Source organism: Gobio gobio (genome assembly GCF_949357685.1).
Source record: "Gobio gobio genome assembly, chromosome: 21".
Taxonomy (NCBI): domain Eukaryota; kingdom Metazoa; phylum Chordata; class Actinopteri; order Cypriniformes; family Gobionidae; genus Gobio; species Gobio gobio.
Window position 1 is genome coordinate 24289673 of NC_137117.1, and position 26338 is coordinate 24316010.

The window sequence follows — 26338 nt, forward strand, 5'->3', positions numbered from 1 at the left end:
TCCACATAGTTGCCCAACAGAAGCGTCATTAAAGACTCACAAATGGTACATAAACACACACTATTCTCTCTGTTCACACGTATGCACAGGGCTCTGATCTCTGAGGACAGACTCAGAAGAGGCGGCGGCACTGAGGGACACATCGACCTGAGAAAAACAAGCCCAATGGTCATAATGAGAGGCTTTTCATTACAGGGCACAGGGATCGGTGTGGGGCGGGGGCGCGGAGAGCAAAAAGGGTCTAAAGGAGGCAGATGCTCAGTGTTTTATAAATCACAGCCTCCCTCCTGCACTGCTGGACTCATTTGTTGCATTTCATTTGAGGATCTTGAGATTAAATGTGATGCAATAACGCCGTCTCTTAAATACCTGGGGGCGTTAGTGAATCATTAAGCACGGCACACACACACACACGTTGGCATGATACACCCACATAAATGCACAAACAAAAACTCACACACACATTCTTGCACATGCATTTGAGGAACAATAAGAATCAGCAGCAGGAGAAACTTGCGTTTGGAGGGGGTGTGTTCAGATCGGAGCCAGTAACGCAGAGGATGCGTCAGGGAGCATGACTGCTGCCGGAAAAGGGCATGACATGATCTGTCAGAAGGCAGTGTCTCTCATAGTTGACCTCTGTATGCAGGACAGCCCACGGCTGGACCACGACACCTGTGAGGAGTTCCTCTTTCTCATCTCCAACCAAGAGTACAACCACAAAGAGTCGGGTAATGACGATTTTTTTCTCTCTTTAGATTCACAATTCTGCTATTTGTAGAGTGGATTATGTTGTTGTAGTTGTTTATTTTCTGAATGAGTACCTCCTTTAAATCAGAAATGCTGTATTTTGGCTCAGAAACAATTGTGAAACAGAGCCATGAAGTTAAAATTACCTGCTCTCATTATAGCATCACTCACGGTTGGACCGCGTTGTGTGGGTTGTAGTGGGAATAATTATTTAAGTCCAGAACTGCCAGCACTGCTGGCCAAAGATTCCCATCAGACTTTACTGTTAAGAAAATTACTTTGGCAATATCTGTTCAGTGTCCCTGAGAGATAAAAATCGTTTGGATTTGCCACAGATTTTGTGCTTATGCACTGTGACAGAAACATTATGCTCATGCTTTTATCAGAACGATGTTGTATTTTTATCAGATGTAGACTAAAACATTTCATAATGTGTGGAAGCCTTATCTGAAACCATGTTTTGGTAGCAGGCATAGTTTTGACATGTTTTCTTGAGTTGGGGTCCCCTAGGACTGTTAGATAATTAAATTGTCCTTTTTTAATAAATGAAATGCATTTAACTTTTCAGGTATGTAAGGGTGCTTGGAAGGTGTGGAAATATTGCAGTTATTCAATTAAATTGTTGAAGATGAAAGGGCAAGGACATTTAAAAACGCATTGCATTAAAAGCAACCATTTTACTTAACAATATATATCTTTTATTAATGTATTTTTAAAGCTACTGTAAAATGCCTGCTTTCATTGTGTATATTTTACATCTATTAGAAAAGAATATCATATATTTTTAATAGATATATTCATTGTTAATATTTTTTTTTAAAGCATTGCATTAAAAGCAACCATTTTACATGTATTAAAAACATTTAAAATAATTATGACTAATATTTTATTTCTAATGTAAAAAGGCTGCTTCTAATTTCATGTATATTGTATATTTATTTAGAATTGTTTTTATTTTATTTCAATTCAACTTTTTTTTTTAGGTCTCAGTTTGCAATCAGTTTGCTTGCAGCGAGACTGGTATTTTTGGCTGGTTTTGTTTTTGTCATTCTGTCATCTCGATGTGTTGACAGACCCCTGCTTGGAAGAAATGTGTCATGTGAATGCAGACAAAAATCTTGTCGCTTTGTATTAACCTCACTAGGCAAATCGAAGGCCCTCCAGCCCACCATTGGCATCCATGGCTGAGCCGTGGGGGCACTAAATGCCACGGCATGTTATTGGACCATCACTGTGAATCACTAGTGCCAGATAAAAGCTGAATAGGGGCTCTTCTGTTATTGTTGGGCAGATTTAAAGCCGAGTGTCGGGTTTCCCTCAGAGGGAAATGTCAGTCTGCTTGCTATGTTTGGTAAGGGGGAGGAAATGTTCCTCAGGAGCAATTTGCATGGAAAATCTCACATTGTGAGATAATTGTGCGAGAAGGTGATAATCTTGCATGTCTCGTTGACAAAATGTTGTTTTTGTACTACATTTGTTTATCATTTTGCAGCGTTTCTTCCTGTGTTTTTGCTGTCTGCCAAATAATTGCGATTCTGTAAACAAACCGGTTTTCAGCGTCTTCAAATGTCAGATGCCTTGTCTTATACTGAGGCTTTCAACATGTCCGTCTGTGATTGATAATCTTTGGAAAACTCTGGCGGAGGCAAAAAAACCCAAAAAAGTTTCTGCGTTTAAAATCCAAGCTCGTTCTTTTGCGAGTGCACTAAAGTAGTTACTACACGGTTATATTGGAAGTGTTTCAACTGAAGCACATATGCTGTTCAGGGATGGTAGGACAGAGTGCGGCTGTGAATGATGGATGGAAAGCCCAGCACAATCCCATTAACATTCAACAGATGTCTAAAGTTGAGGCGCACGCAGTGGAAAAAAAACCAACAGTCACCTCTATGAGCTTGGAGTGCTGTTTTATAACTAAAGACAGACTGACACCCTCACAGTTGTCCTTGTCCACAAGAAAACCTATTGAAATGATGGATGCCGGATCACAGGTGAGGTGATTTCAACATCTGCTCTAATTAGACTGTATCTCATTTTCACAATCCCATCATGGCTTTATTAAGCCAGACTCCCTACAGAGGACATTAGTAGCGGATGATTATGTATTATACACTGTGCTGCATTCTTTGAAAAGATGAATAAAGTTTTGCATTACAGGTGCAGAAAAAAAGCAAGTGCAAGTAGTGCAAAATAAGCTATTTTGTTTGTTATGCTTTAGAGTTTTGCTCTACATGCGTTTACGCTTTCAATAATTCATATGCGTCTCTTCATGTCTTTTATATACACACTCTTTACCCCTTAAATTGGCTGGCAGCCATTTTAGCTTGGGAAGATAACAGACTTTCGCTGGTGTTAACGGAGGCAAATAGATGCTATTACGACAAGTCCAACAGCAGCACTGGCTAATTTACATGATTATTATGTGTCTTTCTGAAACCGGGGTAATTGTTGCTGTGGTGGATGAGCGCATGTTGTCGGGGCCTAAGCTTGAGGGGACTGGGGTCTGAAAAGAGAGAGGTGTGAAAACCAATTTGTCCCATGCTGCAGCTACACCTTGCCCGATCAGTATATAGTTTTTAGCTAAGCATCTTCAATAATCTTAAGCTTCTCTTTGACCACATTGTCAGATAATGCCAAAATGGACTAGAAAATACTGTAAATCTGACAAATTGGTGCTTCTATATAATACAATTAAGAAATATCACACAAGATGTTGTTCACAGCTGTGATGATATCGATACTGCTGGCTATTATAATGAATGCAATAATGCTTTTATTCAATAGTTATGGTAATATTACATTTTAGACACACAACTGCAAGTTACTTTATCTATTTTTGATCTGCGGAAAATAGTTCCACACAAAGCTACAGCAGATATAGTCTCTGGCCAACACAAAGTAGTGTTGTTTCCTGAATGAATCAGTGTTTTTGAATGAATCGGTTCAGTGAATGATTCATTGACTCATAAGGCCAGTTGCTGCATCCGAATTTGCCTATTAACATACTACACATATAGGGCCCTATCATACACCCGGCGCAATGCGATGGCAGGCGCGACGCAAGTGTTTTTTTTTGCTAGTTTTAGCCCAACGCAGTTATCATTTTCACGTCCAACGCTACGTTGTTTAAATAGCAAATTAAACTCGTGCCCATCTGTTCGCCCATGGGCATGCTGGTCTGAAAACGAGGTGTGTATAAACCTGGTCTAAAGGATCGCTCACAACTAGGCATGTGCCTGTATCAAATTTTCGTGTTGCGATTAATTGCCAAAGCTTTTATCACGGTATACGGTATTATCACGATATTGAAATTCGTTGCAAAAAAAGTGTTGATAATCCTATAACAGATTTAATAACTTTCTTATAACAAAAAGAACCAAACATTTAAATACATTAAAGCAATACACAAAAATGGATAAAGTAAACAAATATTTAAAACATATTAAAGAGCTAAAGAATTATAACGAACAATAGGTAACACTTATTGTAGTTAACACTACAATAAGGTCTCGCTAGTTAATGCATTCACATCAACAAATAGCTACATTTTTACAGTTATTATTCTTTGATAATGTTAGTTTAAAAAGTAGCTGTTAGTCAGTGTTAGCTCAGGTCCATTAAATAATACAGTTACAACTTTTGATATTAATAATGTGTTATTAAATGCTGAAATTTACATTTAACTAAGATTAATACATGTTTTAGAAGTATTTTTCATTGTCAGTTTGTTAATGAATGAACTTATATTAAATAATAGAGCCTTATTGTAAAGTGTGCGACTGAATAACAATCAGAACATATTCAAACAATATCTAGGGCATGTAATTTAGTCCAGACATAAAATATAACATTTTTAAGTTTAAAAATGAATAGCCTTAAGTCTTTAAGTATTTGTTTATGTGATGTGCGCTTACGAGGGTTACCGGGGAAACGGCTGCATTTCTGCTGTTCCGTCAGCGCCCTCTGCTGTCAGAGAGTGAATGTGCACTTCAGCATGTCTCCTTCACTTTGCCATGTGCTCGGCTCATTGGGTTTTGTTTACATCAGTGCGCGTTCCTCTTTGACATATTGTTCATTTTAAACGGTTGATGGGTAAAGTATTCTTAAAATGCATTCTAAAAATCTGAATAATTCGTAAGAAATAATTATTGACAGTATTTTGAAGTGCCCACGATAACAATATTGTGCATGTTCATTATTGCGGTATATCGTATTACCGTTTACCGGCACATGTCTACTCACAACCCGCCAAAAGTTCAAACGGCTGATGACATCAGTGGGGGGTAGCGCCGACACATCGCTGGGCCTCTGGGGCGTTCTATCACTACACATCAAAATTTGATTAGCTGATGACACACGTTATGATAACACGCATGTTAACATTATGATATGATGTAGATGGCTTGTTTACGCTTTTAACCAATGATTTATCAGATATTTATTTGACACCGCTTTCAGCCATTCATTAGCTTGACCAGAGATCTTACGACATTAGACTCTATGCTGCTGCATCCCAATAAAGATTCTAGAGCAGGGTTTTTTTAGGCCGATTCAGCGCAACTCCAAAAAGGAGGACAAGTGAGTGTCCGGCTTGAGGCTGCGCCGAACTCCGGACAGGGGGCTTAAAATCCAGACTGTCTGGCCAAATTCCGGAAGCATGGCCACCCTAAGAATAACTGAGAAAAATGAGAATTACTCCTCAGATGCCATGTCCATAATTTATAGCAAAAAATCTAGCACGAATTCGATCTCAAACTAATTCATTAAAAGAATGTTGAACGACAGATTTGCGACAATACAGTTTCGGAAACAGTCGTGACTAGCTAGTCGCTTTCTTCAACGATGCAACGTATTATGGTAGTTAGGCAGTGAGTAACGTCATTGTACGGGAAACGCACCCCAGAATAGCGGCATAATAGTCAGCCTACACCAGCTGCATAACCAAAGCTGCAGGGTAATTGCTTGACAGATTAATGAAGGGAGGGAGAGGTTGCAGCACCCTTATTGCTAATTGGATGAAAATACTTCATGCTTTACAGACCAAATTGCTGGCAAATTCCACTGCTTTAATGGCTTCAAAGAATATCAATTTTTGAAGAAAACAAATCAAGTCATTAGCAGTTAAACTCCATTGCCATTTTTGCACATGGTATTAAGTTGCATCTCAGGTTATTCGATTACTGATCGTTATAACATGAGTCATCAATATATTGTATTGGGTCAGTATTCCGGGAAGAGAAAGACTACATTGTAAACAGCAATATCACCTTATATTTACAATTTTTGTTTAAAAGTACACTAGCAAATTGTTGACCTCAAAGCTAACGCACGTGAACTAAAAAACACAAAACTCAAATTATAATTTCATGGGATCTTTAAGCCATATATGATGAACGTTTTTAGTATATTTGACACTAATTCATTAGACATGATTTCAGTTTTGTGTACTCATTATTCATTGTTTTGTATAAAGTCCATCAATCAATGCAAATACATTATATGGCGTGTATTGTAATATGTTCCTTGTCAGTGTAATGCAAATGAGGAAGCATGTTTGGCAGCAAACTCTTCCTCTCGTTCTGTGTCGTGCTGTGTTAACAGACAGCCTGGGTGTTACGGTGGAGCAAGAGCATCTGCTCCAACAATGACAAAGCTTTAGAGACATTATCTTTCCTGTTTCCTGCATAAAGGCTCAGTTGAAGTAGCTGTGTTTTCTTGTGAAGTGTTATCTGGAACCCCTGCAGATATGCCCATCACAGTGGGTGCCGACATTATGGGTATAATGTGAACAAGCTGAACTGTAACATCACGGTACATCAGGGACAAAAAGAAAAATATCATATATGACTTATCTTGCACAAGAACAGAAGGATTTTATTTTTGCTTTGTATGTATGGTTTGCTCATGTCTGACCTCATTAAATGGCTTTTAATCCATGTCTATTAGCTTTAAGGTCATCTAGATGCTTGTGTAATACTAAAGGTTGACAAAATTACTGGTAACTACAGATAAAGCTATTAAAAATCATTTTTGGTACTTGAAATAAAGTTAAAATAAAATATGGAAAACTAACATTAGCATATACACCTGTAAGGCCTGCCCAATCATCCCGAAAACAGCTTCCGATAAACGTGTGAATGTTTCTACGCCTTCTGTCTTTTCAGCGTGGCAAAGTGCTTTAATTCCAATTTACTTTTATCTGACTCCATTTTATCATGACCTCGAATTTAGGTTAGAATGCCGATTGGTTATTAGGTCATTTGTATAACAGTTTAACTACACATTTGATTATTCTATTTAACTCTTTACTCTTATTGAAATCGTTCATTCGGTTCTCAGAGTCGCACAGGGTCCTCGCACCGGCCGTTATGCGGGCCCACGATCACAAATTCGCAAGTCCGATCATTAACCAGAGGTTATGACTAAAGTGATTTAACAATGCCGCCCATGCTTGCTATTGTTAAAAAGTACCCATGTAGCCCCCTACAGTCGCATATAACAACTTAGTTAAAGCTGAAGAAGTAACCAGAGGTTATGGCCAGTAATATAAAACAATGGCATATTATTTTAATAGTATTTTATCTGGCCCCCTATAGTGAATGCGACTGCATAACAACTTAGTTAAAGTCAAGCAGTTAGTCAGAAATCTAAAATCTCGCCCCATGCTCCATACAATCCAAAATCTAGCATGTACTTAACCCTGGTCGCAGATTTGCGTTAACAAAAAACGCTAAAAGCAATCATTTTAGAGTAAGTCAGAATAAAAATCAAATGTAACAATTTATTATTAGTCAGGCAAATGTATCATGCCAATTACATAATCAATTCAAAGATAATCAATACATAACATCAAATGCTCTGAAGTAAAGAGTAAAAGACGCATACCTGACAATTGCATAACACTGAGTATCTGGAAGACACACAGCATTACGAGCTGAACCTGAGTACAGGATTGCGCCCTGACCCTCCTACAACACTCATTCAATAAATACCAGACCATGACAGAAACCTCTTTCAAATGTAAACATGAGTTCACAATGGGAATTTGCATTAATCAAGCCTCCAGACCTGTATTTTACACCTTATTGAGAACAGGAGGTAATATGCACGAAAGACCAATTGGCAGGGGACACACCCACCACAGTAAGCAAAATATCTCTAAACTCTTAAAACCTTTATTACCTTTTGGCTTACTTCTGTGGGAATGAGACATTTGTACCAGTCACACTGAGACGTTGCAAATGCTAACAAACATAAAATACTGTATAGTAATTGTTCACATTAAATCATGTAGATTTTGGGTGAATTTCAGGTCATCTCAATATGTGGAGAGGAGAGATATGGCAAGAGGCAGTGAAGGGAAAGAAATGTAAATTAAGGCAATACTTGGGTGATCGTGCTAATTTCACAAGAGAGAGTTCAGATGTTAATTTCCTTTGTTTTCTCAGAGAGTCACCCTCTCTTCCAGCTTCCCAGTTTCTCCAGTCCGATCAGGCATAACATTATGACAGGTGAAGTGAATAACCCGGCACCTGTTAGTGGGTGGGATATATATTAGACAGCAAGTGAAAATTTTGTCCTCAAAGTTGATGTGTTAGAAGCAGGAAAAATGGGCAAGCATAAAGATTTGAGCGAGTTTGACAAGGGCCAAATTGTGATGGCTAGACAACTGGGTCAGAGCATCTTTAAAACTGCAGCTCTTGTGAGGTGTTCCCGTTCTGCAGTGGTCAGTATCTATCAAAAGTGGTCCAAGGAAGGAACAGTGGTGAACCGGCGACAAGGTCATAGGCGGCCAAGGCTCATTGATGCACGTGGGGAGCGAAGGCTTGTCCGTGTGGTCCGATCAAACAGACAAGCTACTGTAGCTCAAATTGCTCAAAACCTTAATGCTGGTTCTGAAATAAAGGTGTCAGAATACGCAGTGCATCGCAGTTTGTTGCGTATGTGGCTGCAAAGCCGCAGACCAGTCAGGGTGCCCATGCTGACCCCTGTCCACCGACAAAAGCGCAAACAGTGGGTACATGAGCGTCGGAACTGGACCGAATACAAAATGTTTAGTTTAGCTACTTACATCTCGCACCGTTTACTGAAGCATCGCGGGACTCGCACTGCAAAATGCGAATTCGCGCTCAGCAGCTTCTGTGAACGTAAATATTTGGACATTGACAAGCAGTGACAGACCACAGGCAGCTCAGATGAGAAGATCTTGGTGCTGTCAATATCCTTGCTGCACTAAAGTAGTGTTAATACTCAATAATATGGAAAAATACAGAGGCCCGGACCTCGGTGATGACCTCGGTCATAGCTGGCTGCGCTCATGACCACAGCACACCTTCAGGGGTCTAGTGGAGTCCATGCCTCGAATGGTCAGGGCTGTTTTGGCAGCAAAAGCGGACCAACACAATATTTGGACATAATGTTATGCCTGATCAGTGTACACATTAAAATACCCCTTTTATGCTTTTTCAAATATTGCCTTGTAAATGTAAAAGAAAGAATCAGTTCTGAACTGCTGAAACGATTCGGTCTCACTTCCTGTTACATACCTATGTAACAATGTAACAAAACAATGTAACAAACAGACTATGGTCTGTAGTTGTAGCTGAGGCCTGGAAGAGTTTGGTTTGTGTTGCCGCTATTTTCAGCACTTCAAAAGGATGAGGACTCGTGCTGGAATTGATACGTAAAAACCAGCGCCATTGTTCATATCAGTGTATCAAGTGCTGAGGAAACCTCCGGACTTAAAATTCAGATATGGTAATAGGCATTTCGTTTCTGATATGTGCTGTAAGTGGTAGACCAGTGGTTCCCAAACTGGGGTACGCCTACCCCTAGCGGTATGTGAGGTGACAGAGGGGGTACGCGAAAAAAAAGAGTTTTGCCGTTCATTCAATTCTACCCCATCTTAATAAAACAATAAAACCGAGCATGTATTAACAGGCAAAATGCCGTAAAAAGTCAAATACATGACATCCAATCAAATTACCCCAGCTTTTGCTGTCAAAACTGACTGCATCCATCCACATCCAAGGCATCCAAGCACGTTACAAGTAGAGTATTCTACCATAACAAATCACGCTACATTACTTCCTGTTCTCGACAATGAACCTTTGTAAAAAGATTTGCACCAACTACCATGAACAAATATAGACAGGCTGTGCATATCAGTTTAAGACTCAAACTCTCTTCGATACAAAACCACACCCTGTGTGAGTTCTTGTTTTTAATGCTGATAATGGTAAATGGTAAATGGACTGCATTTATATAGCGCTTTTAACAGACCAATGGGCTTCCAAAGCGCTTTACACATTGCCTCACATTCACCCATTCACACACCGACGGCGGTGTCTGCCATGCAAGGCGCCATCCAGCTCGTCGGGAGCAGCTGGGGTTAGGTGTCTTGCTCATGGACACCTCGACACTTGGACAGGTGGAACCGGGGATTGAACCACCAACCTTCCGGTTTATAGACAACCTACATGAACCACTGAGCCACTGCCGCCCCGGTATGAGCGAGAATGCAATTGTTCCCAAATATCCACAAAAAATGCAAGTTACATTGATTTTATACAACAGTTCAAAATTAAATGATGTGCATTTGAAACAGTATTGTTTGCTCTATTTTGCAGTGAAGTAATAGTTCCAACAAAAGCCACAGCAGAACTGCAACACAGCTGTATTTCGTGAATCTGTTGCTTTGAACGAATTGGGAAGAAAATTCCTTCAATAATAGGCCTATGTCTCACCCAGACTTACTGTTTCAACAGGACAGAAAACTGCACTTGTCAAACAATTGCATGGTGTCTTTAAATCTCAAATCAGAAAAATTGCCTGTGCGTACATAAACCATATTTTACTGAGGGAATCAAACAGTAATTGAAAATTTATGAAAGGATCAAAAAGAGTGCAGGTAGACATTTGGCAAGACAGGCCTAGGCTATTTGATTTGATTAATGCAAAGCCAATTGTGTATTTTAGAGCTGCATTTACAAGGGAGTTTGTTGACTTTACTATAAATGATTAATCTTAAACTGTTAATTTGTTATGCTTATGACTTTATTATGTTCATAATAAACAAATAACTCAAATAGAAGCATTATCTTCACCTTTTTGTACCATATATTATAATGTCACGCTCACTGGCCAAGACGGTTAGTTCCTGTCCTTAATTCTGTGTTTTATTCACTATCACTGCACAACACCCTTCGCAACCACACTTAGCAACGTAAACATAATATGTTCTCATTGATATTGTTGATTGAAGCTACTGTATTTATTATGTAGAATATTGTGTGAGAGCTAGTGAATTCATTAGCCTACCTGCATTTAGATACAGCATTTTCCTTCAGGTCAGTCCTATGGTTAGGCTATAATAACAATAAAAAAATAAATAAAAAAAAAAACAGTTTAAATGTCCGGTGCGATATCTTGTCCTTTAAAGGTGAACTATGTAGGATTTTTGCAGTAAAACATCCAGAAATCACTAGGCCAGTGTTATATATTTTGTTCAGTTGAGTACTTAGAATATCCCAAATGTTTTCAACTATTTGTAAATCGTGAGAAAATTGCTATTTTAACCAAGGAGCCGGGACGTGTGAGCTATGCGTGTGAGGGAGTCGCCTGTCGATTGCGTCATATCTGCGTCACCCTCGGTTTCCGGCAGGGCCGGCCCGTGGCATAGGCGGAATAGGCAAATGCTAGGGGCGCCACTCATCCATAGGGGCGCCAAAATGTATTACTGATACTATTTTATTAATATTAATTTGAAATATTAACTTAACTAAGTCCCCCACATCTTCCCGGTCCGCCTCATCAATCTCCCCCGCCGAGCTACTTGAAGTGCGTCAGAAATATAACGCGCGATCAGTTTAAAGTTGGGAATTTGTTGTGTTGCGTCGCCTCTCTCCGCATCCAACGTAGACAGGATTGCTTTCATTTTTTAGGGTGCTTGGCCGCTCGCGCCAGGTGTAGACACGGTGAAAGTTGCCTGGTAATTTATGATGGATGGCCGAATTGTAGTGTCAAAAAAGACAGAAGCCCTCTGATGCAGGCAAGATAAGGGAAACACTGCAAAAATGCTCTTCTTACTTTGTATTTTTGTCTTGTTTCTAGTCTAAATATCTAAAACTTCTTAAATTAAGATGCATTTACTAGATAAGTAAAATGTAAAATGTTTTCTTGAAAATAAAATTAAAATTAAGTGAGTTTATGCTTAAAACAAGCTAAATTATCTGCCAATGGGGTGAGAAAAATAAGTCTCTGATTGAAATCTTGTTTCTTGTTTCTGTCCCAAACAGAAACAAGATAATTTTTCTCACCCCATTTGGCAGATAATTTAGCTTGTTTTATGCAAAAAATCTCTTCATTTGAGTGTTTTCCCCCCCCAGAAAACAAGAAAAGAAAAATATCTAAATATATCTGTCATTTTACTAGTAAATACATCTTGATTTAAGAATTTTTAGATATTTGGACAGGAAACAAGAAAAAATACTAAATAAGAAGAGCATTTTTTTTGCAGTGTAAAGTGATGTAGGCTAATGAATGTACAGTTTATTTAATTGCATAGTAGTAAAATACTAATGTTCGTTAATTAATTCCAGTTTTACCTTAAACTTTATGCAAACAGCTGTTCTGGGTTCTCGAGAGGCCAGCCAGTGTGATTTTGTAGATAAAAACGCATGCAATATCACTTTTTTAATAGCCTAATGTTTTTACTCTACAGTTGTGCCGTTTTAAGGGGACATATGGCAATTTTAAAATGTATTTGCCAAAATTAGTAATGATATTTATATACAAGTTTATTTAAAATAGCAACATTTTATTTAAAATTCACATTAAATATCTACATTTCTCAGTTTAATTCATGGTGAAAACATGAATGTGCATAGTTTAGTGGAAGATTGCTGCCATCTACTGGAAAACAAACACTTTTGCTAGTTCTCAATGCATAGTTTGTGCATGAATGCTGGATGCTATTACTCTTGCTATTTGTGTTTAGGCTGTAATAGGTGCTATTTTTTTTATAGTTTAACTATCATCCTTTTAAAAAATAAAATAATAATAATAATATCATGAACATAATGATAGAATGGACTGGACATCATATAAAACAATAACAATGAAAATAAAAATAAAAACATCAATGCATTACAAAAATAAAACAGTAGTAATTCCACAACTTAGACTGATAACATGTAGTGCTAAACCTTACAAGGGGCACCAAGTAAAATCTTGCCTAGGGCAGCAAATTGGTCAGGGCCGGCCCTGGTTTCCGGTTTTATTCAGTGAAACACTTTACTCTCACTGCATTGTGAACAAGTGTCATAGCAGCCGCCGAGCGAACGTCATAACTTCCTTTTCAACACACTCAGATATATCTAATACGATAAACAGAGCTGCGTTACCTCTCACTCAGCACTGGAGAAGAGGAAGTGCCGCCGGCAACTGTGTCATAATAAAAGTCCCCCCGGCGACTATGCCATAATAACTGTCCCGCTCTTCAATCGCTCCTGCGGCCTTGCTCAGCTCCACAACACTCGGTCCTGCTCTGCTTCACTACAGTAATGTTAATAATCGCATCCATGAACATGATTTCTGCCCGAGTCCTATCCTGACTGTTTCCCACCGGCTGTGAGATGAAGACCACATGTCCCGAGATTCTGCGCTCAAACGTGGCGTCATCAAACTACGCCTTTGTTTTGAACAGGCGACCTCTAGTGGACGGAAAAGTTACATAGTGTAGCTTTAATAGTTCAACGTGCCTAACATCTCAACAGCGCTAGTCAAAGCATTTGTCGTTTGCTTATTGTTCCCGAGATCAAGTTTCAGTCCATTCAAAATAAAAGTTTTAACTACTGAGTGACTTACTCATAGAGACCGTCTTTGCCGCCATCTAATGGCGTAATAACGTAACTTCTGTTGCTGTTCACGGTCAGGAACTATTTTTTTTCCAGTGGAAGGAAGGCTTTTTTTGTGATTTTACTTAATTCAGGAAAATTGATCCATATTTTTTGGCTTTAATATTTGTATTGTGTGGCAACCGTTTTATAAAAGCAATAAGGTACTCGAGGCTAGTGCTAAGTCTGAAGGGGTTGCAGAGCCGTTATGCTGCCTTCACTTGCTCTCGGAATGATCGTAAATACGAGTTTCCTAGGTAAAAATTGCACATGAACGGCCCTGACATTTTGAAACTTGAATGCAATGAGCTCGTAATCACGACTTCAAAGTCGGAATTATCAAATTTCCGATAGCACGTGAAGGCAGCATTATTCATGATACAGCACTGCCTCTCGTAGGCTACCTATTCCTTACACAAATGCTTGTGACCTTTAGGTCACTTCATGAAATTCCAACATGCAAATTTAGAATCCACATAATAATTCATTGTATCTCTGACGACTGTCTTTCACGGCAAATTAATCCAGTGAGGCGTGTAATTACGAACAAAATATAGAGTTGTATGTTTTCATGCAATGTCAGTGAAGTTCTTCATCGGCCTTCCTCTATTATAATGCTGTAAACCATGTGTGAAAAACAAGCCTCTTGTTGAGTGGCAGCACAATGTCTGAAGCCTACTCCACTCATGTGTTTACGCACTGAGCCATTTCAGTTCATTAAACATCAAAACAGTTTTATTGTGTAGCCAAACAATGAACAGTGGACCAAAAGAAAACTGTTATCTCTCCACACTCATGTAATGACATTGTGGATTGAATTGAGTTTTGGAGTGCACCAAACCGCAGGCCTACATTGTAAAAAAAAATTGCATCCATGAGTTGCGGGGCGAGCTAGATGTAATGTAATTAGAAAATGTGTGATGGGGGGAAAAATGGGAAATGAATACACTAACCATTAAAACAGGTGCTGAAAGGTCGGAAAACGAGACCCACGCTGAATGTTAAACAGCCACGAGGAGGCATTGGTGGCGTGAGTGAAGGGAACATTTTGCACCGACAGTGATGTGAATGTCTAAAATGAAGTGTGTCTTTAAAAAAAGATGTGATCTCTGCCTTGCTTGTCTCCTAAAAAACAATATTGCTTTTTTCCATCAAAGGCCAGAGGCAGTATCTGTTTATTAATGGAAGCCCATTTCTTCTGAGTAAAATAACTACTAATAAAAACTGTTTATTTTTTTATAAAAATCTTTTAATTGAAATAAAAGTCTTAGAATAGAATCGAGAATAGAATTGACGCTTTCTGTCTTACAAATGTGACTTTAATTTTGTAATTGTGACTTGATATCTCAAAGTCTCACAATTGTGACTTTGTCTTAATTGTAACTACACATCTCATAAGTGAAAATTTCTCACAATTGTGACCTTAATTTTTAGTAACTGCTTCTTTATATCTTACAATTTTGTTTAGTAATTGGACAATTTACATTATTTGTCTTAATTGCAACTTCATCTACAATTTCAACATCATACTGCATCTCACAATTGCAACCTTATTTCTCGTAAATGCAAATATCTCAACATTTTATTATTGCTCCTTAATATCTTGTAACAGTGACGATGTAAGGTATATAAAGTCCAAATTATCACAATTGTGAGATATTCATATTGCATATGGTTTTTTCCATTTCTGATTTTATTTCTTATTTCAAAACATTATCTTTAAATTTTTTTACATAAATGGTCTTGCATTATTTACATTGTATATTCTAGTTTTATCACGTATTGTATAGTCTATTCTAAGTGTATTAAGCAACATTTTCAATATAATTTCTCCTCTATAAAATCTTTAGAGATTCCAACACAGACATTTTGATTGGCATGTCCCATATTTTTGTCCTGAGAAGCTGTTGTAATTAGTGATAGGAAAGTAGGATTGAGTCTGCCTGAGGTCAACAACTCCAAAGTCATTGAATGATAGGAGATCAATCCAGAGAAACTAGTGTAGATTAGCTGTACAATATAGAAGATTCCTGCTGACTGTACTCTCTCAAGAATTCAAGACAACAAAAACTCTGCAAAACACTTCTAACTGGGAACCTGCTGCACTGGCGAAAACACTCATTCAATAACATGACTGTGATGTCTTAAGTTGCCAAATATAGAGAAACTGTGAAAAGAAAAGTACGATTACTGTCAAAGACTCTAGCTTCTCTTCATTCTCAGTGCCATGTGGAATCAGCAGGATTTGGGGATTTTATTCAATAGCTAAGATTCGGTGGATTATGCATTGTCCACTGTCATTCTTCAGTCAGTTGCCTTTCAATCTCTCCATTCCTCTCTAGAATTTTCTTTCTTTCTTTCTTTGTAAAAAGCAAAGTGTCTGGCTTTGTTTAATCAGGGGAAACATGGAAATGTAGCTCTGTGAAATGTGCTTTCACATTAGAGCTTTAATTTGATTGTTTATTTGCTGTAAAAATTAATTGAACTGCCAGTGAAACTCATTGTCTCTTGTAGACAAACATGTCTGAAACACAATGACGCAAATTCCCAGGGACATAATAGCTTTGATCAGATCATGTACTGTGGGTTGTCCTGTATGAATCACCTTTTCCGCACTTTTTTTCAACAGTGCCCTTTTCAGATCATTTTCACAAGTCCGTCCTTAACCTTCTCTCCTCCTTTTAAGTGTGAGTGCCCTTTGTTAAGGGATTGGCATATTTCGACAGGTTTTAAAGCACTCAAAAAAACATCTGAGAATAACCAATAGGATTTTGATTTTACTTTTCCACATTCTGAGTCTCTAAAGAATGTTGCTTCACTCCTGATCCTCTTTTGCTTTGAACCTCTCGCCCAGAATCTCCCAGCAGGCTTCCAGGTGCTGTCATGCTTGCTGCCAAAGATGACCTGAGGTATGGATATATGGCTCATTAGAGAGATGAATGGTATGTCCGATGATGCCTGACCCTGAAGTCACAGCTTGTGAACGTTCAGAGCTCAACTTCCTCCCGTTGCAGATGCAGGTATCGTATTTCCCCTAGGGGGCCTTTTAAAAAGCTAAACCTCTCATGCTGGAACTTTGTCGAAAAAATGAAAAATTCTGATGTGTTGTTTATTGACACTCAGAAAACCATCTCATTTGTCTTGAAAATACTACTGACATGTATAAATAAATGAGGCCTTCTGGTGCAAAAAGCTTGACTTGCCAATGCAATTACCTGCAGTGTCAGCCCTTGCATATAGTTTCACAACGGAAGATTAAGGGCCCTATCATACACCTGGCACAATGTGACGCCAGGCGCGATGCAAGTGTTTTTTGCTAGTTTCAGCCCAGTTTTTTTTTCAGCGCCACGTTGTTTAAATAGCAAATGCACTCGCGCCCATCTGTTTGCCCATGGGCGTGCTGGTCTGAAAACGAGGTGTGTTCAGGCGCATTGCTATTTTAAGGCAACTGAAAACAACTGCGCCATTGCCCAACAAAAACCTGGTCTAAAGTCAATAGCACAGTATTTTTTGTGTTATTTAAAGGGCGCGTTAGTAATATGCACCTACAGGCAGGTGCACAACGTGCGTACACTCTGCATATTACACACAAACATTTTTAAATAAAAATAAAAGGATTCCTCTCTGGAGAAGCGTTCAGTCACAAATTCTACCATGTAAATAGTGAATAGTGAATCTGCAACCGTAACTGGCTTTTAAAGGGAATGGGAGATGAGACTCTGATTGGTTAATTGCATGTTATGCCCAAAACGCATCCATGACTGATTAAGAGACTAGATACAAACCTTTTGGACCATGCACCTGGTGCGTCAACCTTTTTTTCCATCGTTAAACTAGCAAAAGTGGATTCGGACACGCCCTAAGTGCACCTGCGCCATGTGCTTCAGACCATGTGCTCATATCGTTAAAATAGGGCTCTAAATGTTGCATAGTGCTTTTTTAAAATTCTGTCTGAGATGTCCCTTTCCCGAATTTGATTTTCTTTAGGAATCTTATTCTGTATTTGAATTCAAAGATATAAAGTAGGATTAGTAATGCAGGATATATGTAATGTAACAATCAGCTTTATTTATCAAGGACATGTAAGGGAAAATGTAAATCCAGCCAGTTGTTATCGCATAATAAACCCCGACAGAGTGATCAGGACATTATCCCGCTTATTACACGGCTACTTTTTTATAGTAAATTAGACACAAAATATTGTCTTGAGTTTAAATATTTTATTAGCTCTTGCGCAAAGCTTCCACGAAGAAAAACAGTTCCAAACTGCTTTAAGCCTTTATCTATTGCTTTTACCATATATGTCGAAATTAATGCTGAAAAGGATAGTTTACCCAAAAATGAAAATTAGCCCATGATTTACTCACCCTCAAGTCATCCTAGGTGTATATGTCATTCTTCTTTCAGACGAATAAAATCGGAGTTATATTAAAGGTCCCATGGCATGGCATTTTTCTATTATTTTATAATGTTTCCTGAGGTGTACTTATATTGTTAGTATGATTTTTACATCATAAAATGTCATAATTTAGAAATAAAAGGCATTTTTTCTATACTGCTGTTTGCCCTGTGGCTGAAGGCCCTGTTTCAAGAGGCGTGTCTGCTGTGAGACTTCAGTAAAAACGCCCACTGTTGTGATTGGCTGACATCTTTGCATTTGATATGAGCGGAGGGGGCGTGGTTTAACGAGGTCTACGAGGCACGAGCAGGCACGAGCTGCTGCCAGAGAGATGGATGGACCGGAGTTCACTTCACATCGGTTCTGTCAGTCTCAGTTCAGTGAACTGTTTTAGTTACAGCATATACTTCAGGTTATTAGTCTATTTCTAGTCGGAGGGGCTGTCACTCATGTCAGAAAGTTAGTAACTTTAGTAAATTATGGATCAGCGCTGACTGGAGACGCGAACCGATTTGGTGAACTGATTCGGTTCACTAAAAAGAACCGGTTCAAAAGAAAGATCGTTCGCGAACCGGACATCACTAATGTACCAGAGACTGAGCTCAGCGATTGCTAACAAAGTTATTTATAGTAATTACTGAGTTATGAGAGCGCTGTCTGTCAGCGCGAGTTTATTTTGTTTGTATTTGAGAGTTCTGAATAAACACGAGTCCCAGTCACGCCGAGTCCGTCTTCATCATTATTACCAACTTTGTAACACATGCAAAGTCAGTGACGCGCATTGAGTACACAGCGCAAACAAAGACACAACAGCAGTAATCGAATGTAATCCATTTTATTGTGGGGAAAGCTGGCTAGCCTAGCCCAGATACCCTCACGCTTACCCCCCTTCTGCTTAATCTCGCGCCGCGTTTGGTGCCTCCGCTGTGGGCCAGATGCAGTACTGGGGGTCGGGGATGTTGGAGGCCGACCGGTCAGTGCAGCCCGAGCCTCGGCGTGTGTAAGGTTTATCTCTAAAGATGTTACTCTGCTGATGTTGAGCAGAAACGACTGTATGCACATTGTAGAACAGATAGACGCGACGAGGACGTACAAAAACACTGACTCACAAGATAGAAAACACGAAAACACTGTTCTGTCGGGAGAGAGAGAAGCCGCAGCGTGTGCACGAATAATAAATAATTAGCTACACATAAGAAATCACTGATCACAGATAAGAAGGAACTGAAAAAAGACTTCTGTTTTCATTTGTACATCCAAACACTGAGAAACTGCCAGTATTCACTCGTTCACAAGAAATGATCTCTCGAGCGCTTGCATGGGCGTGCCCCACAACAGCATTCTCTGGGTGGAGGAAAGGGAGGTAACCGTTCCTGCTTGGACGTCAAACCAGGAGACTTCAGGATTGGCTAGTCTGGCCTGTCATTTTCTCAAAGGCAGAGAAAGACAGCCAGAACTCGGGTTTACACCGATCAACATTTCTATCCACTTGGGGACAATATTCAGGCTAGGGGAACTCATATTAATGTTGAAAAACCTCATAAAATGAAAATGTCATGCCATGGGACCTTTAAAAAAGTCCAGCTGTCTGTTAAGCATATAAGTAGTGCAGGTCAAGATTACTCGTAGTACCCGGATGAGCGGTGTGTTATTCACTTTGGCAGTTGTTATCTGGGAATAACATACCGCTGGAATGCGCGATTGACCAATCAGAATCGAGTATTCCACAGAGCCGTGTAATAATTAATATTAAATGTTTGTGATGTTTCAGAGATCCATTTTCTCAGAGATGTCATTTTTAATGTATTTAATTATGTATTTATTTGTTTATTGTGTTATGCATCACAATGGAATTTAAAGGGATAGTTTACCCAAAAAATTCCTTTCTTCAGTGGAGCACAAAAGGAGAAATGTCGTAGTTGCTATTTGCCATGCAGTGAAGCTTTCAGACTTAAAAATAAAAGGGCACCATAAAAGTGGCCCATTAGACATTCAAAAATGTATTTTTTATATTCCTCAGACGTAAATCAAGTGGGTTTTGAACGACACAAGGGTGAAGAAGTAATAACAGCTATTTTCATGTTTGGCTGAACTATCCTTTTAGATAGAGCTAAGGACATGCTCTGATTTTACAATACCGATTTTAGGCTAAGACACCTTTTTCCTCAAATTGAGCTACAAATGAAGGGAAATCTATTTGGTAATGGCAAAATGGCAATTTTACACCACAGTGCTGTTGAAATCACTCAGGGGCTCTTGTGTAGTGTTGCATACATTATGTGAATCAAAATAGCTCTCGTTCATTAGGGCTGCTATAATGATTCCAGTTTGAGACGCATGAGGTGCATCCCTGGCGCAGAAGATAGCAGGAGGAAAGTGGTCCCAGGGTTTGACTGCTCTTGTGTGCTCAACTGAAGGCAGCTGATAGGGTCATGGTAATCTAGACAGAGCGAGGCAGGGGGGAACCGCTATCTCTCCAGCTCGGGTGAAGATAGTGCTGCAGTATGGTTCAAAACCCACCGTTGACGCCGCAGTCTGAGGCTGGGATAAAATACAGCCATTGGAATATTAAAAGGCTGTTGGCGTGTCTTACACATCCATCTTTCCAGCTGTCACGGGTCTCTTTAATCACTTTGAGCATAATGGTCCCTTTTCATCCATTGACACATCCTAAACTCATTCGATCTCTCCTTTGCTGACTGCATTCAATAAATATGTTTGATATTCATGAGGTTGCCTCATTAATATGCATGCAACAAACTTATGCAGCACCGCTGCTTTGTTAGATCACAGCTGTTTTTCTGCTGTTTTACATCTCTGATCTATATCTGCCTCTGTGACAGAGAGGTCTGTGCCCTGCGTGTTGTGTATTGCGCCGTGCGGTGCAAAACCATAGGGATTATGGGAGTGTGGAGTGTTTGTAAGTGTGCGTAGAGCTCAGTGAGGGATCTGCCCCCAGCCTTTCGCCGTATCTTGCTGACTGGCTTGCTCTCACTGCCATAGAAACGGGGTTCTTAAGCGCGGTGGAGACTCATTCTGCTTGGGCGCTGCCGAGCGTAAGCATCAAAGGGATCAAGGAGGACAGAGAGAGAGGGAGAGATAGAAAGTGTAAGAAGAAACAGACAAGTATTGGTGAGTACACAAATGTTGCACCTTTGTGGAGTAGTCTGCATGTGTTTAAATGGTGGTAGTAAAAAAAAGGTGGTCTTGTAAAGATGGATTGGGCATCATGGGAGAAACAGGTTGCATGAGCATGCTGTGATAGAGGGAAACAAAGAGGCTTCCTATACACGTGCTGCTTTGGTTTTACAACTGTCCGAAGTAGTTCCTGCTGGAAAATCCAGAATCTACTTTAAATCTATGCTTTTTGGGGCATTATAGCTGTTTTTTTTATGCTATTAAACCAGCAAAAACCAACTCAAGGTGGTCAATCTGGAGCAAGGCAACCTGCTTAGACTAGCAAAAGACCAGTTTAAACACTTAAACTGGATTTTCCAGCAAGTGTATCAATGTGCGCATTTACTATGTGTGTGTGCACGTGCACGCTGCATCCATCACATCAAAACGGGGATGCAGTTGCTCCTGTGGCTGCAACTGTGTGCTCTTTATCGCTTTTATTTTATTTCTCTGGTTGAACGTGAAACACTTTGAAAGCAGATGATGACTGAGTGGCACATTTAAAAAAAAAAAAAAAATCTTTTGCCCTTTCAAAAGCCTTTGTAAATATTTAATCAAAGGGGTTTCTGCCCACACCACGTCCTCTGTGTGCGTTTTTCTTGTTGTTGTTTTTCGGTTATGAGTTCTTTCCATCTGCCGGCAGAGCGGATCTGGCAGGTGAATTGTGCTCAGCGGCGCATAACAGCGACTGTGATCCAGTAGCACTTTGTGTGTTTGTTTGTTTGCGCGTGCATGTGTGTATTAAGTGAGCAATCATAGCTGCAGGGTTTGTAAATCTCCCTCCCTCCCATCAGTGATACTATCTTACCTGCTGCACAGGGGATCCTAGCATCACATTGAGTTCAAGAACAGTGCATGGGGTAGATGTCAGCTTCGGTAAAACTCAGCCCGATCAACTTGGGGCCAGTCTCAGTGTCTCGTCCTGCTGGAAACCGCTTGTAAATATGTCAGTCCATCTGTGAAGCACAGCGCAGGCACCGGCACACCCTCGTTCCACAGAGAGAGTCTTTCTCCGGCAGTGCAGCAGTGCAGTCAGAGTGAGCAAACTTTGGCTCTATCACCTCCCAAATATACGGCACTATCATAAATCAATAGTGTTGCATTATGCATGGAGGAGAAAGTGTTTTAGGTGCTGATGGTGGAAAAGCACACATCTGCGGCTTACAGCCCATGGCTCTATTCCGTGGTTTGTAAAGCTGTGCATGTCTGCGGTGACACTTACCCACTTGTTTCATGCTGTCATTTGAAGTACATCTTATATCTGCAGTGGACACGGATGCTTACTGATCTTTTGTGCAGATTATCACACTTCGCTGACATGATGGGGGTTGATTAGCCTGAGTACAGGTTTTTTTTTCTTCCTTGTTTCTGCATCGCTTTTACTTTCTCACTTTCAATCCCTGTCTTCACTTTCAGTTTTTCTCCTAAGGCTTATTCGCAATAAGTCTGAAGGTCAATAAGTCTTTTTTTGTACAAAAAGGTTTTTTTCACAGAAGAAAGGATGCTAGTAAGCATGTCGGTGTTATCCCCTACTGGTAGATGTTGTAATTACAAACTCTGCAGGCTAATAGCAGTTTTTTTTGTAAGAAACATATGTTTGGCTAATATTTCATTATACTGTAGATTAGTAGATGTTTTGTCAGTGCCTGATTTGTTTTGAAGTGTTCTTAAAGGGATAGTTCACCCAAAAAGGACAAATTCTCTTATCATTTGCTTACCCACGTTTTTTTTCTGAACTTTTTTTTTTTTGTTCTGTGTTTTTTTTTGTAATTTTGAAAATTTGTATAGTTTTTATTCTTCTTCATTTTATGTATATATTTCAATCATGATGATCAGCGGAGGCCAATCAGATTGTGCCATGCAATAATGATGTGATTGCTTGCAGATTGCTTGTAAAGGACCTATCAGTTCATGACTAGATGTACAGGCATAACATTATGAAGTGAATAACACTGATTATCTTTTCATCATGGCACCTGTTATTGGGTGGGATATATTAGGCAGCAAGTGAACATTTTGTCCTCAAAGTTGATGTGTTAGAAGCAGGAAAAATGGGCAAGGGTAAGGATTTGAGCAATTTTGACAAGGGCCAAATTGAGATGGGTAAACAACTGGGTCAGAGCATCTTCAAAACTGCAGCTCTTGTGGGGTGTTCCCAGTCTACAGTGGTCAGTATCTATCAAAAGTGGTTCAAGGGAGAAACAGTGGTGAACTGGCGACAGGGTCATGGCCGGCCAAGGCTCATTTATGCACGTGGGGAGCGAAGGCTGGTCCGTGTGATCCAATCCAACAGACTCATAAAGGTTAATACTGGTTCTGATAGAAAGGTGTCAGAATACACTGTGCATTGCAGTTTGTTGCGTATGGGGCTACATAGCCCCAGACCAGTCAGGGTGCCCACGCTGACCCCTGTCCTCTGCAGAAGGCGCCAACAGTGGGCATGTGAACACATGTCAAGTCAAGTCAACTTTATTTATATAGCGCTTTTAACAATGTAGATTGTTTCAAAGCAGCTTTACAGTGTTAAACAGGAAAATAATGCAGCATAATTTTATTCAGCTGTATAGCCATTCTGGAAAAATTTCAAGTATCATACAGTGACAGTGTGGGCTTTAGATCAATAATTTGATCAGTAATTTAGTTTAAATGGTTAATTTAGTTTATTATTTAGATGTATTTCGATGTTTAGTTGAACAATTTAGTGGCACATGGCACCAGGATGCACTGTAAATTCCACCTGTAATCCAAAGGCGTGGTTGAAGGAATTCTGCGTGTATGCCTTTTCAGCATTTCTGTGAAGTTCACTTAATTTATTAAAATGTGCATATCTAATTTTAATTCTGATTCCATGAATAATTTAATCTGACTCCAATTTTCTCTTATTTTCAAATATTCGTTCCACCACGGGATCCGGTATCGCACAGAGATTTAACGTTCGCGATTCCATCACGGACACAAATTAGCCAGTTCTGATATTACAGAGGAAGCAGAGCGACTATTTTACATTGTCAGGTCGCACACGCTTACTCATAACAAGTGAGATCAAATCGGATTGCCTCTATATGATGTGCTCAATGCTCCATTCATTGGGTCGTCGGTATGATCTGTACTGGCAAAAAGCTTTGTGAAAATAACTCTTATTCTTCGTTGGTTACTACTAATGATTTCAGAATGAAACAGAATAAATCAAGATTAACTTTTAGGGTAAACGTACCTATTAAGCTCACCAAAATCTACATTGAGACATTTTAGTTCACAGGGTATTGGTTTGAGTACAAGAAATTATGTTAAAATTAAATATGAATCTCTCACACAATAATATTTTATTTTAGTTTAAATGACAAAAGCATTTAAATTAAGATATACAGCATTAAATGCAAAAAGTCTGACTTCTTAATGGGTACATGTTTGTACCCTTTAAGCACACCCCTGTTGCCATTAAGCTCACAACATGTTTTTTGGGGGGAAATTCTTGTTTGTTTTAAACAACATTTTTAAAGAATAATTTTATAAAGATTAACTTGAAGTGACAACCATGAGTTAATATTTAAAGTCTGTTTATGAAGTATTTACATTTACGTTTAATGTGGATGAGCTTAAAAGGAGCACACTGAGCTTTATTGGAACAGCAAACCTTTTTTTAATTAATGAATAATATTATTAAATCAAATTTAAATGGACAATTTTGCTAAATCAATAATCTAGGTCATGTATTAAGTTCATACATATTTTAATATGAACAGCTATTATTGAAAATTTCTATGAAATTATACTTTTTCTTATTGATGTCACACTGAAGCTGTGATTTTCATAGTAATGCACCCTTTAAGCTCACCTTACAATAATATGAAATCTTTAAAAAAATACTGCAGTGTAAAACCACAGAACATCAATAAGCTGTAAATGTATAAAATAATTGATTTAAAAGTACAAGCCAGTAGTGCCTGTGAAGTAATATCTTAATCTTATACAGCTAGTAAGCTAACAATGTTCTGTAGCACCTGCGCTATGTTGCTAAAACTATCTTTTGGATCTAACTGTAATTATTTCCCACATCCAGGTTCCAGGTTATAATATGCAAAAGTCTAAACATTAATCTCTTAATTTTGCAATAAGAAGTTATTCTTATCGAAAATAAAGGCTTAAACATCTAAAAAAAAAAAAAAAAAATCACATTTAAGGGGCTTCTCTTCTGGTGAAAGTTTTCAGACAGCTTTCAAAATGGCCACCAGACAATGTGAACACACAGATACCCATATCTCAGTGTGCAATGCTGATTATCTTGAAATTATAGGAAGTATATAGTAACAAACACATAAATTGGATAAGACATCAAGTAGGATGATAAATATATATTTTTTCTCTTTATAATCTGAGCTCAAAGATAGTAGTGTGCTTAATGGGTACTTGAGCTTAATAGGTACGTTTACCCTATTTTGGGCAGACAGAACTTTAATAAAATCAATTAAACAAGAATCCATGGTACACAACTGATCAGCATAAAATATAAAACACAATTACAAAGTAATATTTAAATAGTTTCAAAGAGTCATAATATCTGGTACAGGACACAGTGTGTGTGAGTGTCTTTAAGACACTGACACAGCACCGCATGGGGGTTCAGCTCTGCCACCCTTCCTTAAATACCCAGAGCAGAACAAAAGGGTTGTAAATATTTGCTACACAAACACCTGTGAGAACACCTTTCCTGGAGAACAGAATTCGCATAAGTTTCAATCTTTCTCATCCTACACTCTTAAAAAAAAGTCTCGTAATCATAAGGGAACCTTTTTTAGTCCTATATAGCACCAATTTTGGTGCTTCAGTGGTTCTTCAGAGGTGCTATATAGCACCTTAGTCAAAGAACCGGTGAAGAACCTCTGAAGAACCGGTGAAGAACCTCTGAAGAACCGCTGAAGAACCACTGAAGCACCAAAAATGGTACTATATAGCACTAAAAAAGGTTCCCCTATGATTACGAGCCAAGAACTATTTTTGGTGCAATATAGAACCTTTTTTTTTTAGAGTGTACCAGTGACTGCAGTGAAGTTGAGACCATTTACCAATGGCATCACATAGATACATCACATGTGGTACATAGACATTCTGTGACTTG

At 38.9% G+C, this 26338-nt stretch overlaps 1 protein-coding gene across 3 annotated transcripts in view; it reads left to right on the forward strand.

Moving 5' to 3' along the window:
- Positions 1-463: 463 nt before the first annotated feature.
- syt6a (synaptotagmin VIa) overlaps positions 464-26338 on the forward strand; it is an 82117-nt gene continuing 56242 nt past the window's right edge. The window contains exons 1-2 of one of the 3 annotated variants that reach the window (XM_079801819.1): positions 537-731; positions 16501-16666. Coding sequence is in view for 1 of the 3 variants with exons in the window: in XM_079801818.1 (XP_079657944.1) it covers positions 575-731 (157 nt within the window). In the remaining 2 variants the exon portion in view is untranslated. Of the gene's footprint in view, positions 732-16500; positions 16667-21050; positions 21178-26338 lie in introns of those variants that run through there. The other 2 variants (XM_079801818.1, XM_079801820.1) reach the window with 2 other exon arrangements.